General features: G+C 44.0%; 2 protein-coding genes and 4 non-coding genes across 10 annotated transcripts in view; 1 reads left to right on the top strand and 5 right to left on the bottom strand.

Moving 5' to 3' along the window:
* Positions 1 to 4,136, bottom strand: part of rps7 (ribosomal protein S7) — a 4,219-nt gene extending 83 nt beyond the window's left edge. Inside the window, exons 1-7 of the mRNA XM_034580722.1 lie at positions 4,070 to 4,136; positions 3,055 to 3,140; positions 2,665 to 2,736; positions 2,036 to 2,179; positions 1,334 to 1,398; positions 491 to 641; positions 1 to 27 (exon numbers count right to left, since the gene is read on the bottom strand). The exon at positions 1 to 27 is cut by the window's left edge and continues 83 nt beyond it. Of these exons, the coding sequence (XP_034436613.1) occupies positions 1 to 27; positions 491 to 641; positions 1,334 to 1,398; positions 2,036 to 2,179; positions 2,665 to 2,736; positions 3,055 to 3,129 (534 nt within the window). The 5' untranslated portion in view covers positions 3,130 to 3,140; positions 4,070 to 4,136. The remainder of the gene's footprint in view (positions 28 to 490; positions 642 to 1,333; positions 1,399 to 2,035; positions 2,180 to 2,664; positions 2,737 to 3,054; positions 3,141 to 4,069) is intronic.
* LOC117758923 lies at positions 203 to 421 on the bottom strand. Its single transcript, XR_004613382.1, has one exon. It is a non-coding gene; the product is annotated as a small nucleolar RNA SNORA73 family (small nucleolar RNA).
* Positions 735 to 953, bottom strand: LOC117758934. Its single transcript, XR_004613392.1, has one exon. It is a non-coding gene; the product is annotated as a small nucleolar RNA SNORA73 family (small nucleolar RNA).
* Positions 1,694 to 1,913, bottom strand: LOC117758933. The gene has a single exon (XR_004613391.1). It is a non-coding gene; the product is annotated as a small nucleolar RNA SNORA73 family (small nucleolar RNA).
* LOC117758932 lies at positions 2,346 to 2,565 on the bottom strand. Its single transcript, XR_004613390.1, has one exon. It is a non-coding gene; the product is annotated as a small nucleolar RNA SNORA73 family (small nucleolar RNA).
* A 539-nt stretch (positions 4,137 to 4,675) lies between the features above and the next one.
* Positions 4,676 to 8,059, top strand: rnaseh1 (ribonuclease H1). 5 transcript variants are annotated; one of them, XM_034580716.1, is made up of 9 exons: positions 4,677 to 4,956; positions 5,074 to 5,175; positions 5,545 to 5,669; positions 5,900 to 6,079; positions 6,309 to 6,408; positions 6,516 to 6,570; positions 6,710 to 6,794; positions 7,069 to 7,193; positions 7,776 to 8,059. In XM_034580716.1, the coding sequence occupies exons 2-9, from the start codon at positions 5,111 to 5,113 to the stop codon at positions 7,893 to 7,895; spliced, it is 855 nt and encodes a 284-aa protein (XP_034436607.1). In that variant the 5' UTR covers positions 4,677 to 4,956; positions 5,074 to 5,110; the 3' UTR covers positions 7,896 to 8,059. The 5 variants fall into 5 exon arrangements, with proteins under 5 accessions (XP_034436604.1, XP_034436607.1, XP_034436609.1 ...); XM_034580718.1 differs by having other exon boundaries at positions 5,903 to 6,079; XM_034580717.1 differs by having other exon boundaries at positions 4,677 to 4,948.
* Positions 8,060 to 21,880: the final 13,821 nt, after the last annotated feature.

Below are 21,880 nucleotides of genomic sequence, written 5' to 3' on the forward strand. Positions count from 1 at the left end.
CTTGTAGACTCCAGAGAACGTCTCCACCTGAAGGACGAGGACAGACGTTAACTTCAGTATCACCAGATGGATTTTCAGAATAAACCAAGAGTTTAACTGAGCTGATAAATATCTGATCAGTTCAGTTACAAAAGGACAATAATCTTTATTTAAACATCACTTCTGCAGAAGAACTAACATGAACAGTTGGATCTATCGTAACGTTTGTGCACTGCATGGTTTAGCCCCCCAGTAACGGCCCCAGAAGGACTCTGGGAAGATGTAGGAATATACAGGACGCTCGTCCTCACCAGCCAGAAGCCGGGGACAGAGTTTTGTCTCCGACATTGTGGAACGGGACTGTACGTCTTAGCTCAAGAGCTGCGCTCCCATACGCCACCAGGACAGAGCCAGGAAAGCAAGTCCTGGATGTCCACGTCGGATATAACCACAGAGACCAGTTTATGATTGGTGTGTCATGTTATCTGAACGTTCAGTCGTCCACACTTACTTTGTGTTCGACATTGTTCTGCTGCGCCTTGTCCAGATGGACCTTGATGAGTCTGCTGCTGTCTATTTTGACTCTGATCCTCTTTCCCACGATCTCACTGGGGAACACCAGGTCCTCGAGGATGGCGTCGTGGACCGAGGTCAGAGTACGACTGGAGGAAGAAAGCAAAAACAAAGATGTCTGAATACTGAAGAGCTCTGCTTATAACAGAATTGACAACACGGACAGCAGGATCTGTCATAACGTTTGTGCACTGCATGGTTTAGCCCCCCAGTAACGGCCCCAGAAGGACTCTGGGAAGATGTAGGAATATGCAGGACGCTCGTCCTCACCAGCCAGAAGCCGGGGACAGAGCTTTGTCTCCGACATTGTGGAACGGGACTGTACGTCTTAGCTCAAAAGCTGCGCTCCCATACGCCACCAGGACAGAGCCAGGAAAGCAAGTCCTGGATGTCCACGTCGGGCAAAATGATTCAAACAAGAACATTTAGACGAAACATAACTACTCCTCACATAAAACTATTAGTTTCACATACAGAGAAACTACATGTGCTCTTGTTCCAGCTTCTAAAATGTGATGATTTGCTGCTTTTCTTTATCCGATATGAAAACTGAATCTGAGTTTTGGACGATTCATCAAACTGAACAAATGTTTGAAAAGATCAAGTGTTTGGTGAAGAAGAAAGTAACTTTCAAAACTTGATATTTTAAAGACCAGTCTTTAAAGGAAATGATCCACAGATAAAAGCTCCATTATGGAAAAGTAACTATCTTCATTATTATTCCTCTGCTCCAACAACATGAATATCTCCACGTGAAGTTTAACTGAGAACTTCCACTCACCTCCTGGGACGCTTCTGCTTATTCTTGATGCGGCTTTTCCTGGTGGGTTTGGGCAGAATTCTCCTCTGAAAGTCAACAACACCCTCACATTAGTTTCTAATCACGATTTACAAACTTTTTAACTGCAACAGGAGACAGTTTAACACGTTAATAAACGCCATCAGGGTCAGACTGGTATTCTGGATATTATCTGAAGATCATGTTACTCTAATGAGATTGAGACAATTCCTCAAACATGGTCAAAGTCTTGGAATCGTATAAATTAAAACACATGGATTGATTTTAAAATTACCACCAACATTAGGAAAAACCTAACATCCAGTTTTTAGCAGCCAGATCAGTCCAACCCAGATGTGACGATAGTGTGCACTGCATGGTTTAGCCCCCCAGTAACGGCCCCAGAAGGACTCTGGGAAGATGTAGGAATATGCAGGACGCTCGTCCTCACCAGCCAGAAGCCGGGGACAGAGCTTTGTCTCCGACATTGTGGAACGGGACTGTACGTCTTAGCTCAGAGAGCTGCGCTCCCATACGCCACCAGGACAGAGCCAGGAAAGCAAGTCCTGGATGTCCACGTCAGACTATAGACAGATTTTCTTCTAGTAACCCTACGACCCTTCAATATTCAGCCATGGGTCAAGACCAGTATCAATACCAGCCCCTGAAACATGTGATGGGCGTCACCATCATCCTCCTCCTCACCTGTGCGATGAAGACCACGTGCTTCCCGCTGAACTTCTTCTCCAGCTCCCTCACCAGACGCACCTGAATCTTCTGGAAGGACTTAAGCTGGGGAACGGGAACAAAGATGATGATGGCTTTCCTGCTGCCACCAACCTCGATTTCCTGGAAACAAGAAACACAAACTTAAATTTCATGGGAAGAAAAAGACGATCAAATCCCTACTGGTTCCAATGGAACACCAGGACTGACCAGTTAGAGAGACAGGTGGATTACAGCATTTAAAACTACGCACCACAGAATAATGACATGCACAGTATTGATGAACTCTTAGTGTGCACTGCATGGTTTAGCCCCCCAGTAACGGCCCCAGAAGGACTCTGGGAAGATGTAGGAATATGCAGGACGCTCGTCCTCACCAGCCAGAAGCCGGGGACAGAGCTTTGTCTCCGACATTGTGGAACGGGACTGTACGTCTTAGCTCAGAGAGCTGCGCTCCCATACGCCACCAGGACAGAGCCAGGAAAGCAAGTCCTGGATGTCCACGTCGGATTGGATTTACGATTTCAACAGTTTGGTGCTACTCCAGATGTTCAGCCTGTAGTGAGCCAGACAACATCTGTAGAAAAGGACGAGTGTCACGCTCTTACCTTTGCTGCAGTGATGTTCAGCTCTCTCAGCTGAGCCTTCAGGTCGGAGTTCATCTCCAGCTCGAGCAGAGCCTGCAGGGAGACGGATTAATCAGCCGGGAACATCTGCATTTCTACAGTTGAGCATAAGAGCAAATCACTGGAATAAAGGTGACGATTTGGCGTCTGATGGACATGACTGTGCCGGAGCTTCGGCCATGTCCATCACGGCGTCTTTTCAGGTCCAGATTCTTTTATTAGCAGGGAAATGAGCTCAAACAGAAGCAGACTGAAATACGTCTGCTTCACGACACAGTCTAAACTGGAGAACGTTTACAGCATCGCTCAAACACATCACTTCATTCAGCTTTAAAGTCAAACGTACATGGTCCGAGAGCTCTGTCTTCTTACCTGGGAGATCCCAGACTCGAACTCGTCCGGCTTTTCGCCATTCGGCTTCACTATTTTGGCGCTGGTACTGAACATGGCCTTTGTCTCTGCAGAGGGAAATACAAACACATGAATGAGTCTCTCACACAAACATGCAGCCTGACATCTTATATCTGTAGTCTTGTATTTTCAGTTTTACTCTGGCACTGTTTTAAGATACACATCTGCTGTACTATACTTTTACAGGCTCTGAGAGTCTATACAAAGTTGTGAATTACTCAGTTATTAATATAGCTTCAATACTCTGCCTCGGTTACTTCTGTCATTCACTCCCTTTACATCTGTATTGTCCATATCTCCATTAACACATCACTTCTTCACAGTGGCAGCTCGTAGTAGATCTGGATCTCACTGAACTGATTCACTCATTCAGTCCTTCTACTCTGGATCTCGTGTGTTTCCCTCTGGATCGAGACAGGATCCACTACAGCAGGAACCACGCGAAGCTACAGCTAACACGCTCCGATGCTAACTCCGGTTCCGCTCATATCAATGTGATAATGAGCAGATTGATAAAGAGCGCGTGACACAGATATATAAAGACAGTATCTGTTAGCTTCCCCATGTCTTTAACTTGGCTAAGCTAGCTCACAATGTGGCGACACTCAGCTGTTCGAGCTCAGCTTAGCTGTCACGTTCACGTGGAACTCAGCTGCTGCTTTGAAAAGTTAAAACACACAATTATCTTAACTTCCATTAAAAAGGGACTCGTGTGCGGACCTGAGTGAAGCCAGCCTCCCCCTGTGTGAACACATGCACGGCCTGCTAGCGGCTAACGGCTAACTGCTAACAGAAAGCCTGTGTCCGCGGCGGCTCCATTTGTACGATATAAAACAACCATCCGCTCCCGCACAGTACAGAATCTAACGCATCACAAGTTTAACGCACTGTACGATGCGTGAGTTGAACGATGCGAGCTGATTAACGTACATTTCAGAGCCGATGATCGCGACAAGCGGAAAAAGACACAACTCACCTCAGTCAACGACGGCCACGGAAGAGGCCGAGACATCGCGAGAGCTGAGTTAAATCCAATGCGAGAGGGACACGCAAACCTCGCGAGATCTGGACGAGGCCCCGCTGGTAGTGATGCGTTCACGTGATGCAGGGGGAAAAAAAGTGGATGTTACCTTCATTCTCTTTTATTCTCACACGATATATTTAATTATATTAAAATAATAGTTGTTTATTTAATAATTAGATATCTTTGGGCGTATACCTTTTAAAGTGTTGGTTTTTAAGTTTCAAGTTGCATTTGTCATATGCAGTTAACACAGGGTCAATGGAAGGTGTTGGACAATAGTTAAATTAAAATAAAATCAAGGTAGAAAGAGTTTTAACTGTTTTTGATGTTAAACGCAGAACATTTTATTTCCTTTATTTACATTATTATATTTTCATGTGTCTTTAATTTGCATCTTTATCTGATTCAGTAGAATTTTTACTGTTTGTCTGTGTGAACATTTACAAGGACGCAGTGAACGCAGCATTAACACCGCCTGCAGGGGGCAGTAGTGAAACACAACGGTGGATACAAGCTGCCGTAAAAACCACAGATATTAAGAAGAAGAAGAAGAAGAAGTATAAGTATAACTATAACATCGCGAGAGTTCGAGTGCTAGCTAACTCATGCTAACAGCTGCGAACACAATTTATTCCTCTTTTCTTTGTCGCGTCACTTTTCAGGTTTCAAACAAAAACATCAACTGTGAGTTTCTAATGACGTGGGATCATTCACGGTGTTGTCATGGTGATTGGGAATGACGTTTTGGTCACTTGTGTGTATCAGCGCGTGCTAACGGGCTAGCAAACAGGAAGTGGCTAATTCAGCTGCAGAACTTTAACGCACATCTTTGTGACTTTGTGAGTAAAACGCGCAGCGGCCGGTGAATCCAGATGAAACCTGATCAGTGAGTTAGCGTCGCGATGGCGGCCACGCGGCTCGCGGACAGTGATGTTTAGACTGACTGGTCTTTTCAGGGAAATACGCAGGAGCGTCTGCTGCGCCGCGGACGAAATGGCGAAGGGCACGTTTTTCTACGCAGTGAGGAAGGGATTCAAACCCGGAGTCTACAAGTCCTGGTGAGGCGGGTCACGACCCAATGTCTGAACGTGTGTTTGTACGGGAATAAAACCCACTGGTCCGGTTACGTGGGTTTTATCTCCTGTGAGAAACCTCAAACCGAACTCCGGTCAGATTCCCTGTGGTTTATAATCTATTTGTGTCTTTTCAAAACAAAACGACACAAGAAATAAGAAGTGAATATGGTTTTGAAATCAGAACAGCCCACGGTTTAATTCGGCATAAGAGGCAACACGTTAGCAAGTGCTCATTTCAATAAGTATCTTTAATTCTAAAGCACACAGTGGGAATAAAAGAAAGATGATGTATTTTCAGATTAATGGAAGAATTGATCATTATGTATCTCGTTTCCTTTCATCTTTATTCAGGGATGAATGTAAGAGTCAGGTGGAGAAGTTCCCAGCGGCCTCCTTCAAGAAGTTCGCAGCAGAGAGAGAAGCCTGGGCCTTCGTCCGGGGAGTGGAGCTCACCTCCCCTCCGGAGGTGAAGAGCGGTACGTGGGTCTGGACCTTCTCCTGCAGAACCACCCAGAGAACTCTAGACTTATTCTAGAGGATGTAGAGCATCAGTCCTTGAGGAGGATCTAAAGGCACCGCTCCCCCCCCCCCCCCCCCCCCCCACACATGAAGACACTAACATACATCTTTCAGCTAATTACTAAATATAACCTACACAATAGCATTTGTCAAACACGAGGATAAACTTTGTGTTTTTGGTTTTCAACAGCTCAGAGCTTTGAGCCGGCTCTCTCCCTTCTGCCTAAACGAGGCCCCGAGCCTCTGGAGTACATCCCTCTGGGGAAGAAGAGATGTCACTCAGACGAGGTGGCGGTGCCCCCCCCCAAACGAGTCAAAGAGACAGAAAGCTCCTCTTCACAAAACCCAGATGGATTCACGTACATGGGTGAGATGTTCAAGCTGTCTGTGGAAAATAAATGTGCTCATTTTAAATGTGGAGGTCTTTGTTTATCCTATAAGATAAGATAATCCTTTATTAGTTCCACTACGGGGGAAAGAATGATCACAATAATACCTAAAATACCTAAATGTAAGGAAATGTATATGGAATAAAAACAGTAGGTGGATAATCTGTGAACTGATTTAGTTAGAAAGCTTGAACTCCCTCCCTCCAGGGGACGCTGTGGTCGTTTACACTGACGGCGGCTGCACGTCAAACGGAAAGGTCACGGCCCGAGCCGGCATCGGAGTCTACTGGGGTCCCGACCACCCACTGTGAGGACACACGCACTTTACACACAGGAACTGTCACTGAATCAAAGACACACTCATAATAACAATGAAATCAATAAATCAAAGTGTTTGTCGGCGCTCTCCTGCAGAAACGTTGCAGAGCGACTTCACGGGAGACAAACCAACCAGCGGGCAGAGTTACGGGTAAACACGTCATCACATCTGAGCTTCAGTGCTTCAGTGCTGAGACTCAGACACAAGGCAGCAGTCTCATGACATATAGATATTGCTTAATTAAACATAGTTTTGCTAATATGTGTGTGTGTGTGTGTGTGTGAACCAGGCCGCCTGCAAAGCACTGCAACAAGCTAAAGAGAAGAACATCAAGAAGTTGGTTGTTTACACCGACAGCAAGTTCACAATCAACGGTGAGATTTCTGAACATGGAACCTGCTGCGTCTTGATTCTGATTCATGTGTCATGTTCAGATTTTTTTAATTTCACCACATCAGACCATAAAGGACACTTCTTGTTTTATTAGTTGCTCTGTTCATTTTAGAAATTCAGGAAAACACAGATTTTTGCAAAACAACAAACTTCTGGATGAGCAGCAGGAACCAAGTCAATCAGTCTGACTGAAGCACAAACCGTCGCCTCCTGTGACGTCAGTGTATCTAACTTCATCAGGTGTGTCTCCTGCAGGTGTGACCAAGTGGGTGAAGAACTGGAAGCTGAACGGCTGGAGGCTGAAATCTGGAGGAAAAATCACCAACAAAGACGACTTTGTGGTTCTGGACCGGCTGAACGCAGACCTGGAGGTGGTCTGGGTAAATACCAGCCTGAATCTATTCATTTAAATAGTCTGGTCACACAGAAGAGTCAGTCTGACTTTAAAACTGAAAAAACCCACGATACTTCTGCAGTCTGTTACCTTACAACAACCTTACTACAGTAAGACCACTGTCCACCGGAGGCACTAGAGGCCCATTCCATTAAGGAGAAGGTCCTCGGGTTATAAAACAGCAGTTCACACAGTGGAACCAGTTAGAAATGAATAAACAGCTTAGATGGAGGAGCAGCTGTTTTTATATAAATGTTCTCCATCAATAGACCTGGATGGTAACGAGGTGAGTTCTTTGAGATGTTGTTCTTCAGTCTTGCTTCAGAGAGACGACTGGAGACAGACGACCTCCTCGTCCATTAGAACCAAGCTGATGTCTTCCATGATCCTTATTTGTTCTTGTGACTTTAGTTTTTAGTTTGTAATCTTAAATGTGAATATTTCTGCTCTGACGTTGTTGACTTTGATGAAAAGGAGGCATTATTTCCTCTTCCTCCTCTCCATCCTCCTCTCCTTCCTCCTCTCCGTCCTCCTCTCCGTCCTCCTCTCCTTCCTCCTCGTCCACCAGCTGCATATTCCAGGTCACTCCGGCTACAGAGGCAACGAGGAGGCCGACAGACTCTCTCGAGAAGGAGCCCTGAAGCCTCTGGAGCAGCAAGACGTCGACGACACTGGCGGTTTGGATTAAAGGGAGTCGGATCACGTGCGTCTGGTTTATCGGGTTTGGACATTTTTTGTTTTCCCCTCGCAGCAGCTGTGATGAACCCAAAAACTCAGAGGAGGGGAAGTGTGTGTGTTTGTCTGTTTCTCTGTTGAATGTTCTGTTCTTAATAAAGTTCCACTGTAAACAAAGTCAGTCAGTTGGTGATTTCTTCCAGGGATTCTTTTTACGTTTATTTGTTTTGTGAGGAGATGAAGAAGGAGAGTGAAGGAGGTGAAGACAGAGGAAGGAAGAAGGAGAGTGAAGGAGGTAAAGACAGGAAGGAGAGTGAAGGAGGTAAAGACAGAGGAAGGAGAGTGAAGGAGGTGAAGACAGGAAGAAGGAGAGTGAAGGAGGTAAAGACAGAGGAAGGAGGTGAAGACAGGAAGGAGAGTGAAGGAGGTGAAGACAGGAAGGAAGGAAGGAGAGTGAAGGAGGTGAAGACAGGAAGGAAGGAGGTGAAGACAGAGGAAGGAGAGTAAATGAGTTTGGATGATGAGCCAACCAGCTTTGACAGAGGTGAGAAATAAATAAGAATAATCAGAAAAGGGAAATGAGATGAGATGAGAGAAACTGATTCAGGAAGAAGAAGAAGAAGAAAAACATTTGTTGGTTTTCTTATTGATTCTTGTAGTACAGTCTCTCCTCCAGCAGGGGGGCTCCATGACATGATTAGTCCACACAAGGATTCAGGTTTTATTAACAGTCTGAAAACTGAGTCACATTCGCTGCACATTGTTTCATACATGTCATTAAATTACTAATATTACAGTTAAATTGTATAGACCGATTTTAAAATCCTGTTGCAAAATGAAACTGGGAGATATCAGCTTCCAGTTTGACCAGGAGACGATTCCATTCATCAGTATCGATTGTTTGGCAGCATATATGGTTGACATATAGAGATATTATATATTTACAAGGCTTCATTTACTAAGGTTCAGTTTAGCCTTATTCAAATTAGGGCCGTTCTTTTTAGAATCCATTCACACACGACATTAACATTCAATCTTTTTAACGTTAATTCTATACATATTTATATACACATTTATGTATTCTTTGTTCTGTAAAATATCTCATCCACAAAGCTTAAACATCGAAAATCTAATTTTTGTGAAAGGCTCATATCGGCTGGTTTTTATTGGGAACTGATAAATCATTCGTACTCTAGTAAAAAGCGCGGCAGAGCTACAGCGTTGTAAATAATTATTAACTCATTACAGGAAGTATTTTAATTTGCTGATCTGCACAAAATATCTATCCCTGGATCTTAACAGAAGTACGCGCAGAATTTTTCTGTATATTTTTTCATGAGGTCTTTACAAATTCATGTTGTGCTGCTTTTTCAAACGGACAGAACTTAATTTGTATTTTATTCTACTTTCGACTGTTTCACTTCATTTCACAGACAAACATTTCACTTTTCACTCAGTTTATCTGACAATCTGACATTTATGGTGTTTAGACGAGTTTATACAATTTGCTGCAGATAATCAGACTTTGCTCTTTTTCCTTAAATTTTTCGATTACAAGAGCGAGAAGCCGAGTAGGATCGTCGCCCTCGGCGGAGGTTTGTGCTCGACTGAGTGCCGTTCTAGTTTAGACTTTTATTTTTGAATAGATGTGAAATAATCTGAAAGTGTTAATATTCTACCTCAATACAAATTCCATATTTCAGTTATTTTCTAAAACAAATGCAAATAATTCCCACTTGAATCAAGTACAGAAACTCAAACTGCTTTAAAATTAGGTTATTTTCTGTTATATTTATTTTAGTGTAGTTATAAAGAAATATGTTTATGAGATTCTCACAATTTAATTCCGAACAACTTAACCAGTTACAACACTAAAAGGCCATTTATACATGAATATATCAGAAATTAAAACCCTATAATATATGTGTATATATATATATATATATATATATATATATATATATATATATATATATATATATATATATATATTTAATACAACACCAACACTTACTCTAAAGACTTTCAGTAAGTTGGCTTTTTAGTGCAGTACAGTATTTCTAAATTATTGTATTGATACTTCGAGCATCATGTTATTACTTCCTCCATCACTGCTCCTCGTCTCCTTCCCTTCGACAGATCAACTGAACATGTTCATAACAAATCATCTCCAGCTTTCTTTCTGCTGATGGAAACAGAGAGAAATTAAGAGACTCACCCTCCTCCCTTGCTCCCTTCCTCCTCTTCCTCCTCCTCCTCCTCCTTCGTCCTCCTGCAGCCAGTCAATTGGTCGGTGTCGATGTTGGAAACGGCAGGACGGAGGCTCGGGGTCCCTCGCCCTGACCTCGACCGCTGCCTCGCGGCAAGCGTGGGCCACCACGACCCTGCCAGAGGCAGACCAGTCTGAGAGAGAACGCCTCTAGGAGGTCAAAGGTCGCCCCTCGGCAGCTTCACCTCCTCGCTGGCTGCGCCTCGTTAGCACTCTTCCTCAACACACACACGCACACACACGCATGCCTCCTCAGCAGACTGAGCTCTGGCATCAGTCCGCCGCTGCCCTGCTGGAGGGGAGGAAGACCGAGCAAACTGTAAAGAAACTTAACAAACCAGACATTAGAAACATCCTGCTCACATTTCACTCAGAGGTTTTGTCAATTTTTAGACCAACAGTGTCTAAAATAAACCAGAATGTTCTGCTGGGGTTGAAGAACTCTCTGACACCTCAAACCGTCTGACACAGAGCGGGGGCTGTTCGCTAAAGTGCTCGCAGTGATGATGGGGAAGGAAGAAAACTTCATGCAGACATTCAGTAGCTTGACAGACAATAAACCACGGCTACAGAAATGATGTAGTCACTTACGTCCACGTCCTGCAAAGTTAGAGATTGAATCAGTGTCATGGTAACGTCATGTCATGTCAGAGCTGCTGTGGTCGATCATTGGGTTTGACAAGATAACGTCTGAGTCCCTGAGATCACAGCTAACTTTATGTCCAAGTCACTGAAGTCACGACCGGAGATGTATAATGACCCAGAGGTCTTCTAAAGAAGCAAAGCTCACGTGTTAGTGAGGCTGTTTCCAAGTCGCTGAAGCCAAGTCACTGATTTCAGCCCGAAGTTGCTCAGGTCCCGTCTAAACCATGAATGATGCCAAGAGCTCGTATGAAAGCATGTCATCGAGATCATGTCCATGTTTAACAAAAGTCATGTCGTGAGTTTCCAAGTCAACAAGTTAATTCGCCAAGTTTCACAGTTCTCATCTGAAGTCGTGAGTGTTGTGTTCAAGTCTCAGAGCTAAATGTGAAGGTCGTGTTTTGAGTTTTGGAGGTCATGTCTCTGTCAACGAGCTTCTGTCCGAGTCTCTGAGGTCGGATCTGGAGTAGACGAGCTTCTTTGAGCCTTAAAGATTCATGTCTTGATGTCTGGGAATCTCTGAGGTCAGATTTACGTGTCTGTCGTCATGTTTAAGGACACGTTCGTCTTTGCTTCGCTCAGGAATCATCTCATCTGCTGAGATCATGCGAAAGATCATCAGATTACATGTAGGTTGCTAAGATTGTGCAACTCTGTAATTTCTCAGTTGCTGTGGTGTCCGAGTACCTGAGGTGACATCTGAGTTCCTTGGTCATTTTAGAACCTCCTGCCGTGAGTGGAGAACCTCCTGAAGAACAATATACCGTGAAGACGTTCTATCAGAACATCACTTGATACATGGACTGGGAAAGTCATTTTCTTTATCCCACATCTGGCATTGAGCACGTAGCTCGTGAGCACACTTCCTGCTCGCCTCTCCCAACGTTCATCGTGAGATGATTTCCTCATCGAGTCACGAAGCGGTGTCTACTGGTTCTTCCTTTCTGATCCGCCATCAAGGAGAAGCTGGGCTCAGCACGCCGTCGATGGTGGAGGCACAGAAGGAGTCGCAATCAAAGATGGCAAGAAGAACAAAGTGGCATCTGTTTCCATGACAGCTGTCTACATCCAGCTCTGAAACCAGCTCCCCCAACTCCTTCGCTACCAACACACCGTTTGATTTATTAAGAAAAGCAGTGTTTCTTAGAGGTTTTGTCGATTTTCAGTAACGGTTCTGTTTTTCTAGAGGAGGGTAATGGCTCAAAGACCCCTCTGTTCTGTTGAATCAGGATTGTCATCTCTTATTTTTCACCGCAAACCAAACCCCACAGCAACTGCTCGGTTTTGTTCCCCCCCCGAGCTAAAGATGTGTTAATCGGTGAAATTAGAAAGTAACTGGAGGTCGGGGAGAATAAAGAACCTGCCAACTTTCTGCTTATTTAAAAAAAATACAGGAGATTTATCTTTAGAACACGATCTCAGACTTTTACTGTCAACTTTTAAACAATTACGATGAGTTCAGATAATTAATCAAACAACAAAACTTACCACGTAACTGTTCAAACTGAGCCTGAATTAATAAGCACGCGGACACAATCCTCTTCGTGCCCTTGATGGATAAAGTTTGCTGCACAGACTTAATTCTGCTGGTGTTTCTAAGTCCGAGTGTGTTGGTCATTCAGGTCAGTGAACGCACCACGGGCCTCACTCAGGCCTCTTCGTCATGCACACTGATCGATGTTTCACGGCTTCATTATCTCGTCTCCCTGCTGATTTACATCGTGGACAGAAACGTACGAATCAATCTGTGCCCTCGTGGAAAGTTTGGCGTTCTCTGCACCCTGAAGCCATCTGTGTATTTACAAAGTTCCACTCCAAAATGAGATTTTCAGCTTTTGGAAATTATGACGCCTACTCTGATGTAGAAACATAAAAAAAAAAAAATCAAATATTGGCATGAAAGTAAAACTCATTATGGAAATACATTGAACTTATTGACTATTCATGAAATTTGCCTGCAATGGAGGAGACAGTTTCCAGGATGTGTGTGAGTTTGTGAAACAGAGGTGAAGTTTGTTACTCTGTTAATGAGTTTGAATCATTCAGTAATTACTTCTTTTGGATGAATTTAATTCAGTCTCCATCATGTGAAGCAGCATCAGTCACATTCTATATTTTTCTAGCTAGTCCCTGATCAGGGAACCTTGGCTGGTGGCAGCACGGACGGGAGAAGCCACTCCAGAGGACGTCCAGGAGTCGGGACAGACGGACAAAAAACGGTCCAACTGGCAGACGGGGTCGCTCCGGTGGACGTTGGCAAAAGCAGAGATGAAGGCAGGTGACCTCTGGAGATCTGGAGGAGGCAGAGAATAAAGGTGGTTCTCTGTGGCGGTAAAGCAGGCTGGTTATCAGCAGTGTCAGTGGGTTGGTCGGCTGAGACAATAGCTTTGTGAACAAGTCGGCTGGGACGTCCAACTCAAGAGCAGCCTCGAGAACAGGAACAGACAGAACGTTGGCCGAGACAGCTGACTCAGGAACAGCTTGTCATTGGCCGATCCAGGAGCAGATGTTGGCTGGAAGCCTTCAGGAGCCGACTAGAAATGGCCGACGCAGGACCAGACAAAACGTTGGTGGTGAAGCAGACCCGGAGACGGCCAAATCAAATGTTGGCTGGGCCTCGGCCGTGGTGCTGGGCCGTTAAGGCTTCTGGCCAGTGGGCAGAGTAGGGGACCAATAACCTTGAACCCTTGATACCTCTGGGAAATAATGAGGCGAGGAACAGTGACTGCTGAAGGTTCTCTGGGGTTTTCAGCAAAGGAAAAACACACTCAGCTGAATGCAGCATCAAACACAACTGTCCTGCTTTCACCTCTTCACCAAAACCGACTCATAAACTTCTTTTAATTGAATTTGGCACCACGATTGCCCGGCGTCCTCATTATGAGGGGAGGTGAATTGTGGATATACGCGGCGGGTGGTTTGACAGCCCGCTGTGAGCGCTGATGTTTCAGAAGGCAGGGGGGGGGGGGGGGGGGGGGGGGGGGGGGGGGGGGGGGGGGGGGGGGGGGGGGGGGGGGGGGGGGGGGGGGGGGGGGGGGGGGGGGGGGGGGGGGGGGGGGGGGGGGGGGGGGGGGGGGGGGGGGGGGGGGGGGGAAGAGAGGACAGACATGATGGGAAAAAAGATGAGAGAGGAAGAGGAGCGAGAGGAAAGAGGAGCCGGGGAGCGAATCCGAGGACATTTGAGGAAACGGGAAAGCCAAAAAAAAAAGAGACTGGAACAGAGAGAGCAGGGAGGAGGAGAGGAGGAGAGGGAGGAGAGGGAGGAGAGGGAGGAACTGAGGGAAGAAGAGAAAAGGAAGGTGGTCGAGGGAATGGAAGCAAGATGAGTGATGGAGAAAGACAGAAGGAAACAGTGGAATGAATAGAAAGCGATTCCAGGAACAGAAAACGTGTCCCAGAACTGTGTCTGCTGACTGTCGAGTGAAATACACATCGTGGTAGTTAAGGATTTAAATATGTTGTGATTTCTATTGTTTAAAAAGAAAACAACAGAGGGTCAGAAAAATCAGAACCTGAAACTAAATAATGAAACACATATAAAGTAAATCACAGAACGTTTGACCAGATAAGTTTCTCTGAAAAACTTTTGACAGTGATGCTGTTCAATTTCTTAATTTCAGGAGGAATTTATAGACAAACTAAAAACTAATTAAATAATTAAATAATCACCAGGTTTAATCAATAATAACAGTAATCGTCCTGATGAACTTTCCTCTTTCAGAGTATTATATTATCAAACATATTATATTTTATATATCATTACTTCTGGATGCATTTATATTTTATTATGAACCTTATCTCCTGGAAATGAAGTTGCTGCGACAGCAAATACGATTCATAGGAAATATAATTATAACCAGATTTATTTCTAGTAATTAGTTGCAATATGATATTTTTGGATATAGATATTTCAGTCTCTGTCAGCACATCTGTCTCTTTTTCCGATTCTTTCTCGACACCCGCTCGTTCCATCGACTTCAAACTCGTGGTTGTTCTGCTCAGGACCCGAGGGAGGCACAGTATTCACCGTAAAGTTATTTGGTTGAACGTTTCTCAAGAAAATCCAGATCCATCCATTTATTTTACACTGCAAACTGCATTGTTGCCATGGTAACCATGTTTTTTTTTTTTTTTATCGAGACACAACACTGTCGCACTCCTGCTCATCACGAACCACTGGTTAAAAATGCAAAACACCTGGAAAACTGACGTGTTAAGTATTTTAAATCGTAATCTGCAAATAGCTGCCAGATAAATAAATACGATATTGATAAGAAATATTTCTGCCTCAGACTGTGGTGAAAGGGAATATTAAGTACAAAAGCTCAACACTGTATTTCCGTGCAGTGTTGAAGTAACCGCACTTTGTTCCTCTCCGGCTCCGAGTTGTGTCGGTGGTGGAACTGGGACGCTGGGACGCTGGGAGCTGCCTGCTGGCTGTTAAAATGCTGCTCAGGTCTGCAGCAGGCTGACATCCAGCGAGGCAGCAGCAGCGGCAGCAGCCTGCCTGAATCCCAAACACAGAACACATCTTCATCCCCACACTGACACGGAGGCAGCTCACCAACCAGTCTGCGCTCGGATAAATCACAGTACACACATCAAGTGGACAAAGAATCAAAGCAAAACAAACAGGACCAGGTCCGATTCTTCTGCTGGTTTCCATCCTCATCAGGGAGGGCTGATGGGAAACGTGGTCTTAATTTGACAGAGCACCACCACTAACACGACGAGGACTCTGCTGCCGCTCCATCACCTGATCACAGGGAGGTGAAGTGAAGACCTCTGGGTCTGCCTCGGGCCACTGAGCAGATTTCTGCATTCATTATCTGGTTTCTGGCTCATTTCTTTACTCAGGTTTCAAGTGTTTCACATTATGTTCTGAAGGGGAGACGCAGCGTCCTCCTCTGATTCTGCTCACACTCATCAGACAAATTATCAGTCCTATTATTTATTATTATTTTATAATTGACTAAGAAACAAACCAAACTCTCTAAATTGCCATGAAGTTCCAGTTTTCAGTCTTTCAAAGGCAAAAAGGATCTTGAGGAGATTGTGTCTCGTAGCTCGTGACCTTTACAAGACTATTTATTTTTATTTGTCATCACTTTGGGCCGGATTAACTTTTGAGTGAGTCAAATAAACCTCAGTTCTTCTTTCTTTCCTCGATAACATCCCCTGATACAGACGTCACAGCACAGAACTTCTAACAGGATGTACGTTGGAATCGTTATAGATAAAGATGGTCTACGAGCTTCCACTTCCTCCTGTCGCAGATAAAATATCTCGTATAAAGTATAGTAGTGATATTTATGGTCTGTTTGGCTCTAAATGATCATAAATTACTAAATGAACATCAGCTGTTTGAAGAAGACTTGAAACTAGAGACTGAGACATAACTCCTGAATGTTTACTGACGTTATAAAGTGAGAATAGAGTCCTTTCTATAGACTTCTATAGAAACTACCAGTGGAGTCGCCCCCTGCTGGTCAGAGAGAGAACACAGGTTTTCGCTTGTAAGCATTGGCTTCACTTTCTGAACCTGGAGTCGATGTTCAAAACTTAAAAATGATTAACTTTTAATAAAGAATCCAGTCATTTGTTCAGCAACGGTAAAGAAGAGGGAAAGCTCGTATGAATTCCTTCAGTAACATGGACTGTCTGTCTGTCTCCGTCTCTCTGTCTCCGTCTCTCACTTGTATTAAATGTTAATCAGCCTCCTGCAGACTCAGCTGCTCTCTCCGGCTTAATGTTTCTTAATTCAGCTCCAAATCTTCTCCTCATTCTTTATGCAAAAATCAGCCCCAAAAAATCTTTTCAAAGCCAAAACCCTGCAGAGACGCTGCTCGCTCCCAAAATACACAGGACTGTAGATATACTGACAGATAGCTATTCTTAGACACTGAACGTGTCTGTCCTGCGAGGGGCCGCAGAGGAAAGGTCACGGGGTCACTCTCTAATAAATCACACGCTAAGTCACAGGTGGAAGCTTTGCCCTGATGGTGGCGTTAGAGGAAAGATCGGGGGATGGGGTCTATTCGTCATATTTAAGGTGTAATTTAAGGCTTGCGAACAATCACAGATCATTACATGTCTCATTGTTCAGGTGATGTAATCTGATTTGTGCTCCAACACAAAGCTCTGACTAACTAACAACTTACACTTTCACATCCAGAGCAACAATATTGTCCCACTGGAGTCTCCTCCGTGGCCCCTGATGACTGACAGTCCACCGTTGACTCTAGTTTTGGTCTCCACCAGTTTCTTTAGCTACTAGATGCTCCACTGTGTTCTCTAACGATATGTCTGCTGTTTGTTGCTTCAGAGCAGCTGCCTCCTGCGCGTGTGTGTGTGTGTGTTTGTGTGTGTGTGTGTGTGTGTGTGTGTGTGTGTGTGTGTGTGTGTGTGTGTGTGTGTGTGTGTGTGTGTGTGTGTGTGTGTGTGTGTGTGTGTGTGTCTGGCTCGGATCAGTTGCCCCGTCACCACAGGGAACCACAGCTTGATTGATGGCAGCCGCATTTACGCCATCAGCTTCCCTGTGAGAATCCAAAATGGCTGCCTGTTTCCACGGAGACAACAGATGCCCCCCCCCACCCCTCACCACCCGACTACAGAGATGAAAACTCTCCCACTTCCATCGGAGAGAAAGAGGGAGAGGTCACAGGTTTTTATTATTTTTATTATTACTGTATGTTTTAATAATCTGTACTTCTATGTGTAGTTGAACGTCACTAGTGAGAATCACCAATATAGATTATTAAAACAATCAGTGTACAATCATGAAAAAAGACAGAAACCTTCGCTTTATTAAATAGTTTCTTCTTAATATATTTGAATATATATAAATATATATGGATTTTTCTATTGCAAAGAACAAATGTTCAGTTTGATACAGAGACTGTTTCTAAAAATCACCTGAACTCCGGATCTGAAAAGTGAAGCCAATGAGGAAGTGCCTGGAAACTGTGTTCTCTGTAGTGACCAGCAGGGGGCGACTCCACTAGTTGTTCTATAGAAAGTGACTCTCTCACTTTATAACATCAGTAAACATTAAGGAGTTTTTGTCTCAGTCTCTAGTTTCAAGTCTTCTTCAAACAGCTGATGTTCATTTAGTGAATTATAGTTTGATCGATGTCACATGTGATCTAAGCATTTTATATCTATCCTGAATCTACTGACATATCAATACTCAAAAGTGGAATAATAATGGCAGCAGAGATACTTTCAGACTTCTCTAGGAAGATGTTTTTCTTGTCTAATCTGAATTTAATCAGAAACAGCATCACTTGTATAAAGTTTAAAGCCTGATGTGTTTAGTCTCATGTCCTTGATCATCGTCCTGAGAAACAACAGTTTGTCTGTGAACTTTTAGAAACACTTGGTTTGCTCGGTCAGACTTTTTCTTTTCAGAAAAAATACCAAAACTTAATTTCTCCAATTTGAGAAGTTGTGTTAGCCGCTGCTCACAGACACATTAATGTTCAAAAATGTTTTTATATTGAATAACGAACATTTCAAGGTCAAAGTTGTTAAAAATCTCACAGCTTGTTTTTGGTTGGTTGTTGGAAAATTTTAAATCCAATCATTTAAAAAATATAGTATCAACATATTTATGAGACTTATTTTCTTTGACCCTTTCAGTCATAACTGAACTATTTAAAAAAATAGATTACTTATGAAAACCATGGACTGCTGACTCAGCGTCTAGTTTCAGCGATGGTGGAGAGCCACGAGGACCAATCAGAAGCTGGGGTATGTTTCTGTTTCAGCATTTCCAGAGTTTCTAAAGTGAAATGGGAAACTAGTAGTGTGGATGCCAGGCGTAACCGTAGCAACAGTGATTAGTTATAAAACTACAGTGTATCAGTGTGGAGGTCACAGTGGAGGTCACAGTTCATGGCTGGCACTTAAACCTCCCTGCCACCAGGTGGCACATGATTTATTCATCTCTCAAGCTGTAACTCTTAACTTTTAAATCACTTCAGTCATTATTTGGTTTAGTTGAAAACACTTGAAACAAAAGTTAGTGACGTTATGAACACAAAATTATCAAGTAAACCAGTGAAGAAGAAGAGTTCATCTTCATCGTTACCTCCTCTTCCTGTCGGCGGTGATTGAGTGCGTCTATCTTCTTCCTCCAACGCCATGGCCGTGCAAGATAGGAAGTGACCTACATAGACTCCCTCGCCTCGGCTGTCGTTTGCATTTCAAGGGGAGATAAATAATTCACACACACATACACACACACGCACACATGCACACACACACACCACACACACACACACACACACACACACACACACACACACACGGATCCATATTTGAATTTAGTTATCTAATGTTATTGAGGCCTGTCATGTTGCAATGGGATATACGTACATGTTGGGGAATGTTGTGTGTGTGTGTGTGTGTGTGTGTGTGTGTGTGTGTGTGTGTGTGTGTGTGTGTGTGTGTGTGTGTTTGAGTGTGTGTTATACAGGAGGTGGTAAGTTCTTTGAGGAGATGTTGGGAGGAGATCTGTAGCCTGAGGCGTCAATGCAGAGAAACTTTCTGTCTGGAGTAAAAGGAGGAGATGAGGAAAAAAAGTGGAGGAGAAAACAAGAAGGAGGAGAAAAAGTGAAGCAGGTGAAAAGGAGGGAAGGATATAAGTTGATAGGAGAGATGGAAAGATGAAAAGGTGACAAGAGAGGAGAGGAAAAAATCGATAAAATTAGGAGAAAAGGATGAAGAATGAGAGAGTGAATACATTTGAGGGGAGAATAAGAAGAGATGGGGAAAGATGAGAAGATGAGGGAGGAAACACGCGAGGAGAGGAGGACACAAGAAAAGAAGAGAAGCAAAGTAAGCTTGGAAGGAGGAAATGAGAGGAGATGTGGAAAGAGAGGAGAGGCTGGAAGAGGAACATAGGACGAAGAGGAGAAAGAATTGAGCATTGTAAAAGAAAGTGACCGAAGAGAAGTTACAAATATGACTTCTACAGATTCATATGACCCTTGTTAAAGAAATATGGGGTTAAAGGCAGAACAGCTTGATTATATAACATAAGAATAAATTAAAGAGCTGTGAAAAAGGTCTCAAGCACGAAGAGATGAAGGAAACAGGAAAGATGAAGGAAACGACAGAAGGAAGGAGGAAGGACGGTTCATGGTAAAGCTGCCTTATAGATCTCGTTATCTCTCGTTCTCCCTCATTCTCTCTTCTATCTGTCCATCCAGAGTGTGTGTCTGTCTGTGTGTGTCTGTGTCTGTGTGTGCATGTCTGTGTCTGTGTGTGTGAGTCAGGAGCAGAATATAAAGAAGCAGAGACTTCAGGGACACACAGTCGTTCCCATCACACCCTGAGTGGAGGAAGCAGAGGATGGTTTGTTAGTCGACAGCTCCGTCGGTTCAATCTGCGGGAATATGTAAAATGTAATCGTAATTATCTCGGAGCTCAGACTCACAACTCCACGTTCGGGATTCAACATGTGTTAGAATACTTGGCTGTAAAACCTCATATGAGAGATATATGAGGTTGACATGTGGCATTGCTATGGCTTACCTGGAGCAGACCGCCCAAGTGCCATCACTCCACCCGGCATGTGGCCGGATCAGAGCCTCATCTGGGCCAAAACCATCCGGCGACGTGGGAATGCTAACGTTAGCTGCGTAGCAATGATTCTCCGAGTGCAGGAAAAGGTTGAAAGGTGGGAGAGAGACACAGGTGCAGTTTCATGGATACTTGAACTGCAGTAATAATCCCAGTGAGATGAATCATCTGGTAATAAGAGCAGCACTGTATGGTGGGGTATATTTGGCTGTGGAGGTGCAGGGTGTTGGGGTGTATATTGGTGTATGGGGAGGTGAATGGAGGTATATGAGGTATGATACTGTAATCAGCTCACTGCAGGAGGAAAACTTATTAGCTTCTGCAGAGAGACCGAGCATCAGTCTGACACTCAGTCTCTCTCCCTCTGTTGGAAACGCAAGATTTATAATCCTGAGCAGAGGAGCTTTATGCTTCCAGGAACACATACAACATTTGTGTGTTTCCTCCCTTGTGAGGACGTCGGCTGACTTCACTCTCTCACCCCTACGACTCAACGTTAAAGCAAACCGAGCTCCAACGTTAACGCAAGCGAGTGCAAAGAGGAAGTGAGAAGCAGGCCGATGTCCTCGCTCTCACTTGTTAACATGAACAACAGAAAAGTATCAGATGAATCTGCAGAATATTGAGTTTCAGCTCATTGCTCTAGTTCACTGTCGCCTAATTACAGTCAGCAGCTGCTTCCACAGAAACAACTGACCGTACATCACCTGCACTACCAACAGACACAGTTACAGACCAGCTGCGTTAGCATCCTACAGCCAAAGAGTCAAACCAGATCGAAAAACAGTTAAATGATAAATTCAAAAACCTGCTCAAGACCATTATTTAAAGTCTCAGTTACACCAGATTTCAGATTGTTATGTCTTGGTCATGCTTTGGACTCTTGTTGTGTTGTTTCAGTTACCGGAACCTCAACCAACACCTGTACCTCCACCTGTACCTCCACCTCCACCTCCACCTCCACTTGTACCTGTACCTGTACATGTACCTCTACCTGCACCTCCACATGCCTGTAAGCTACCATCACCCTTTCTTTAATTAAAGTTCGCTGCACCTCAACAGGTGCAGCTGCGTTTGGGTCCTACTTCCTGTTTCCTTGTATATCCGCTTGTGCCTTTATTCACTAATTAAAATGATAAAGTTGTAATGTTTTCATGGAACAAGACAATAAAACTAAACAAAAGGAATGAACTTGCAGAACTTCTGGGTCTGGATAAGTTAACAATTTGGAAAGAGCCACTTTACATGTTTAGTACAATTTAATGTGGAATGAATGAATCACCCTTAAACTCTGTGAGCAAACTGCAGATTTACATGCTCTAATATTATAGATCCAACCTTTGAATCCATAAAAGCAATCGATAACGAACTTGCGTATTAGCAGATGGTATCAGAGATTAACCGTCACCACATCTGCTCTTTTGTGTTTCAGTCTCCGTCTGAGTTCTGCTCGGCTGCAGCTCGCCGGCTCTGCGTCTGGAAGATGCACGAGGGCAAAG

This window comes from Hippoglossus hippoglossus, chromosome 24 (genome assembly GCF_009819705.1).
Source record: "Hippoglossus hippoglossus isolate fHipHip1 chromosome 24, fHipHip1.pri, whole genome shotgun sequence".
Classification (NCBI taxonomy): Eukaryota; Metazoa; Chordata; class Actinopteri; order Pleuronectiformes; family Pleuronectidae; genus Hippoglossus; species Hippoglossus hippoglossus.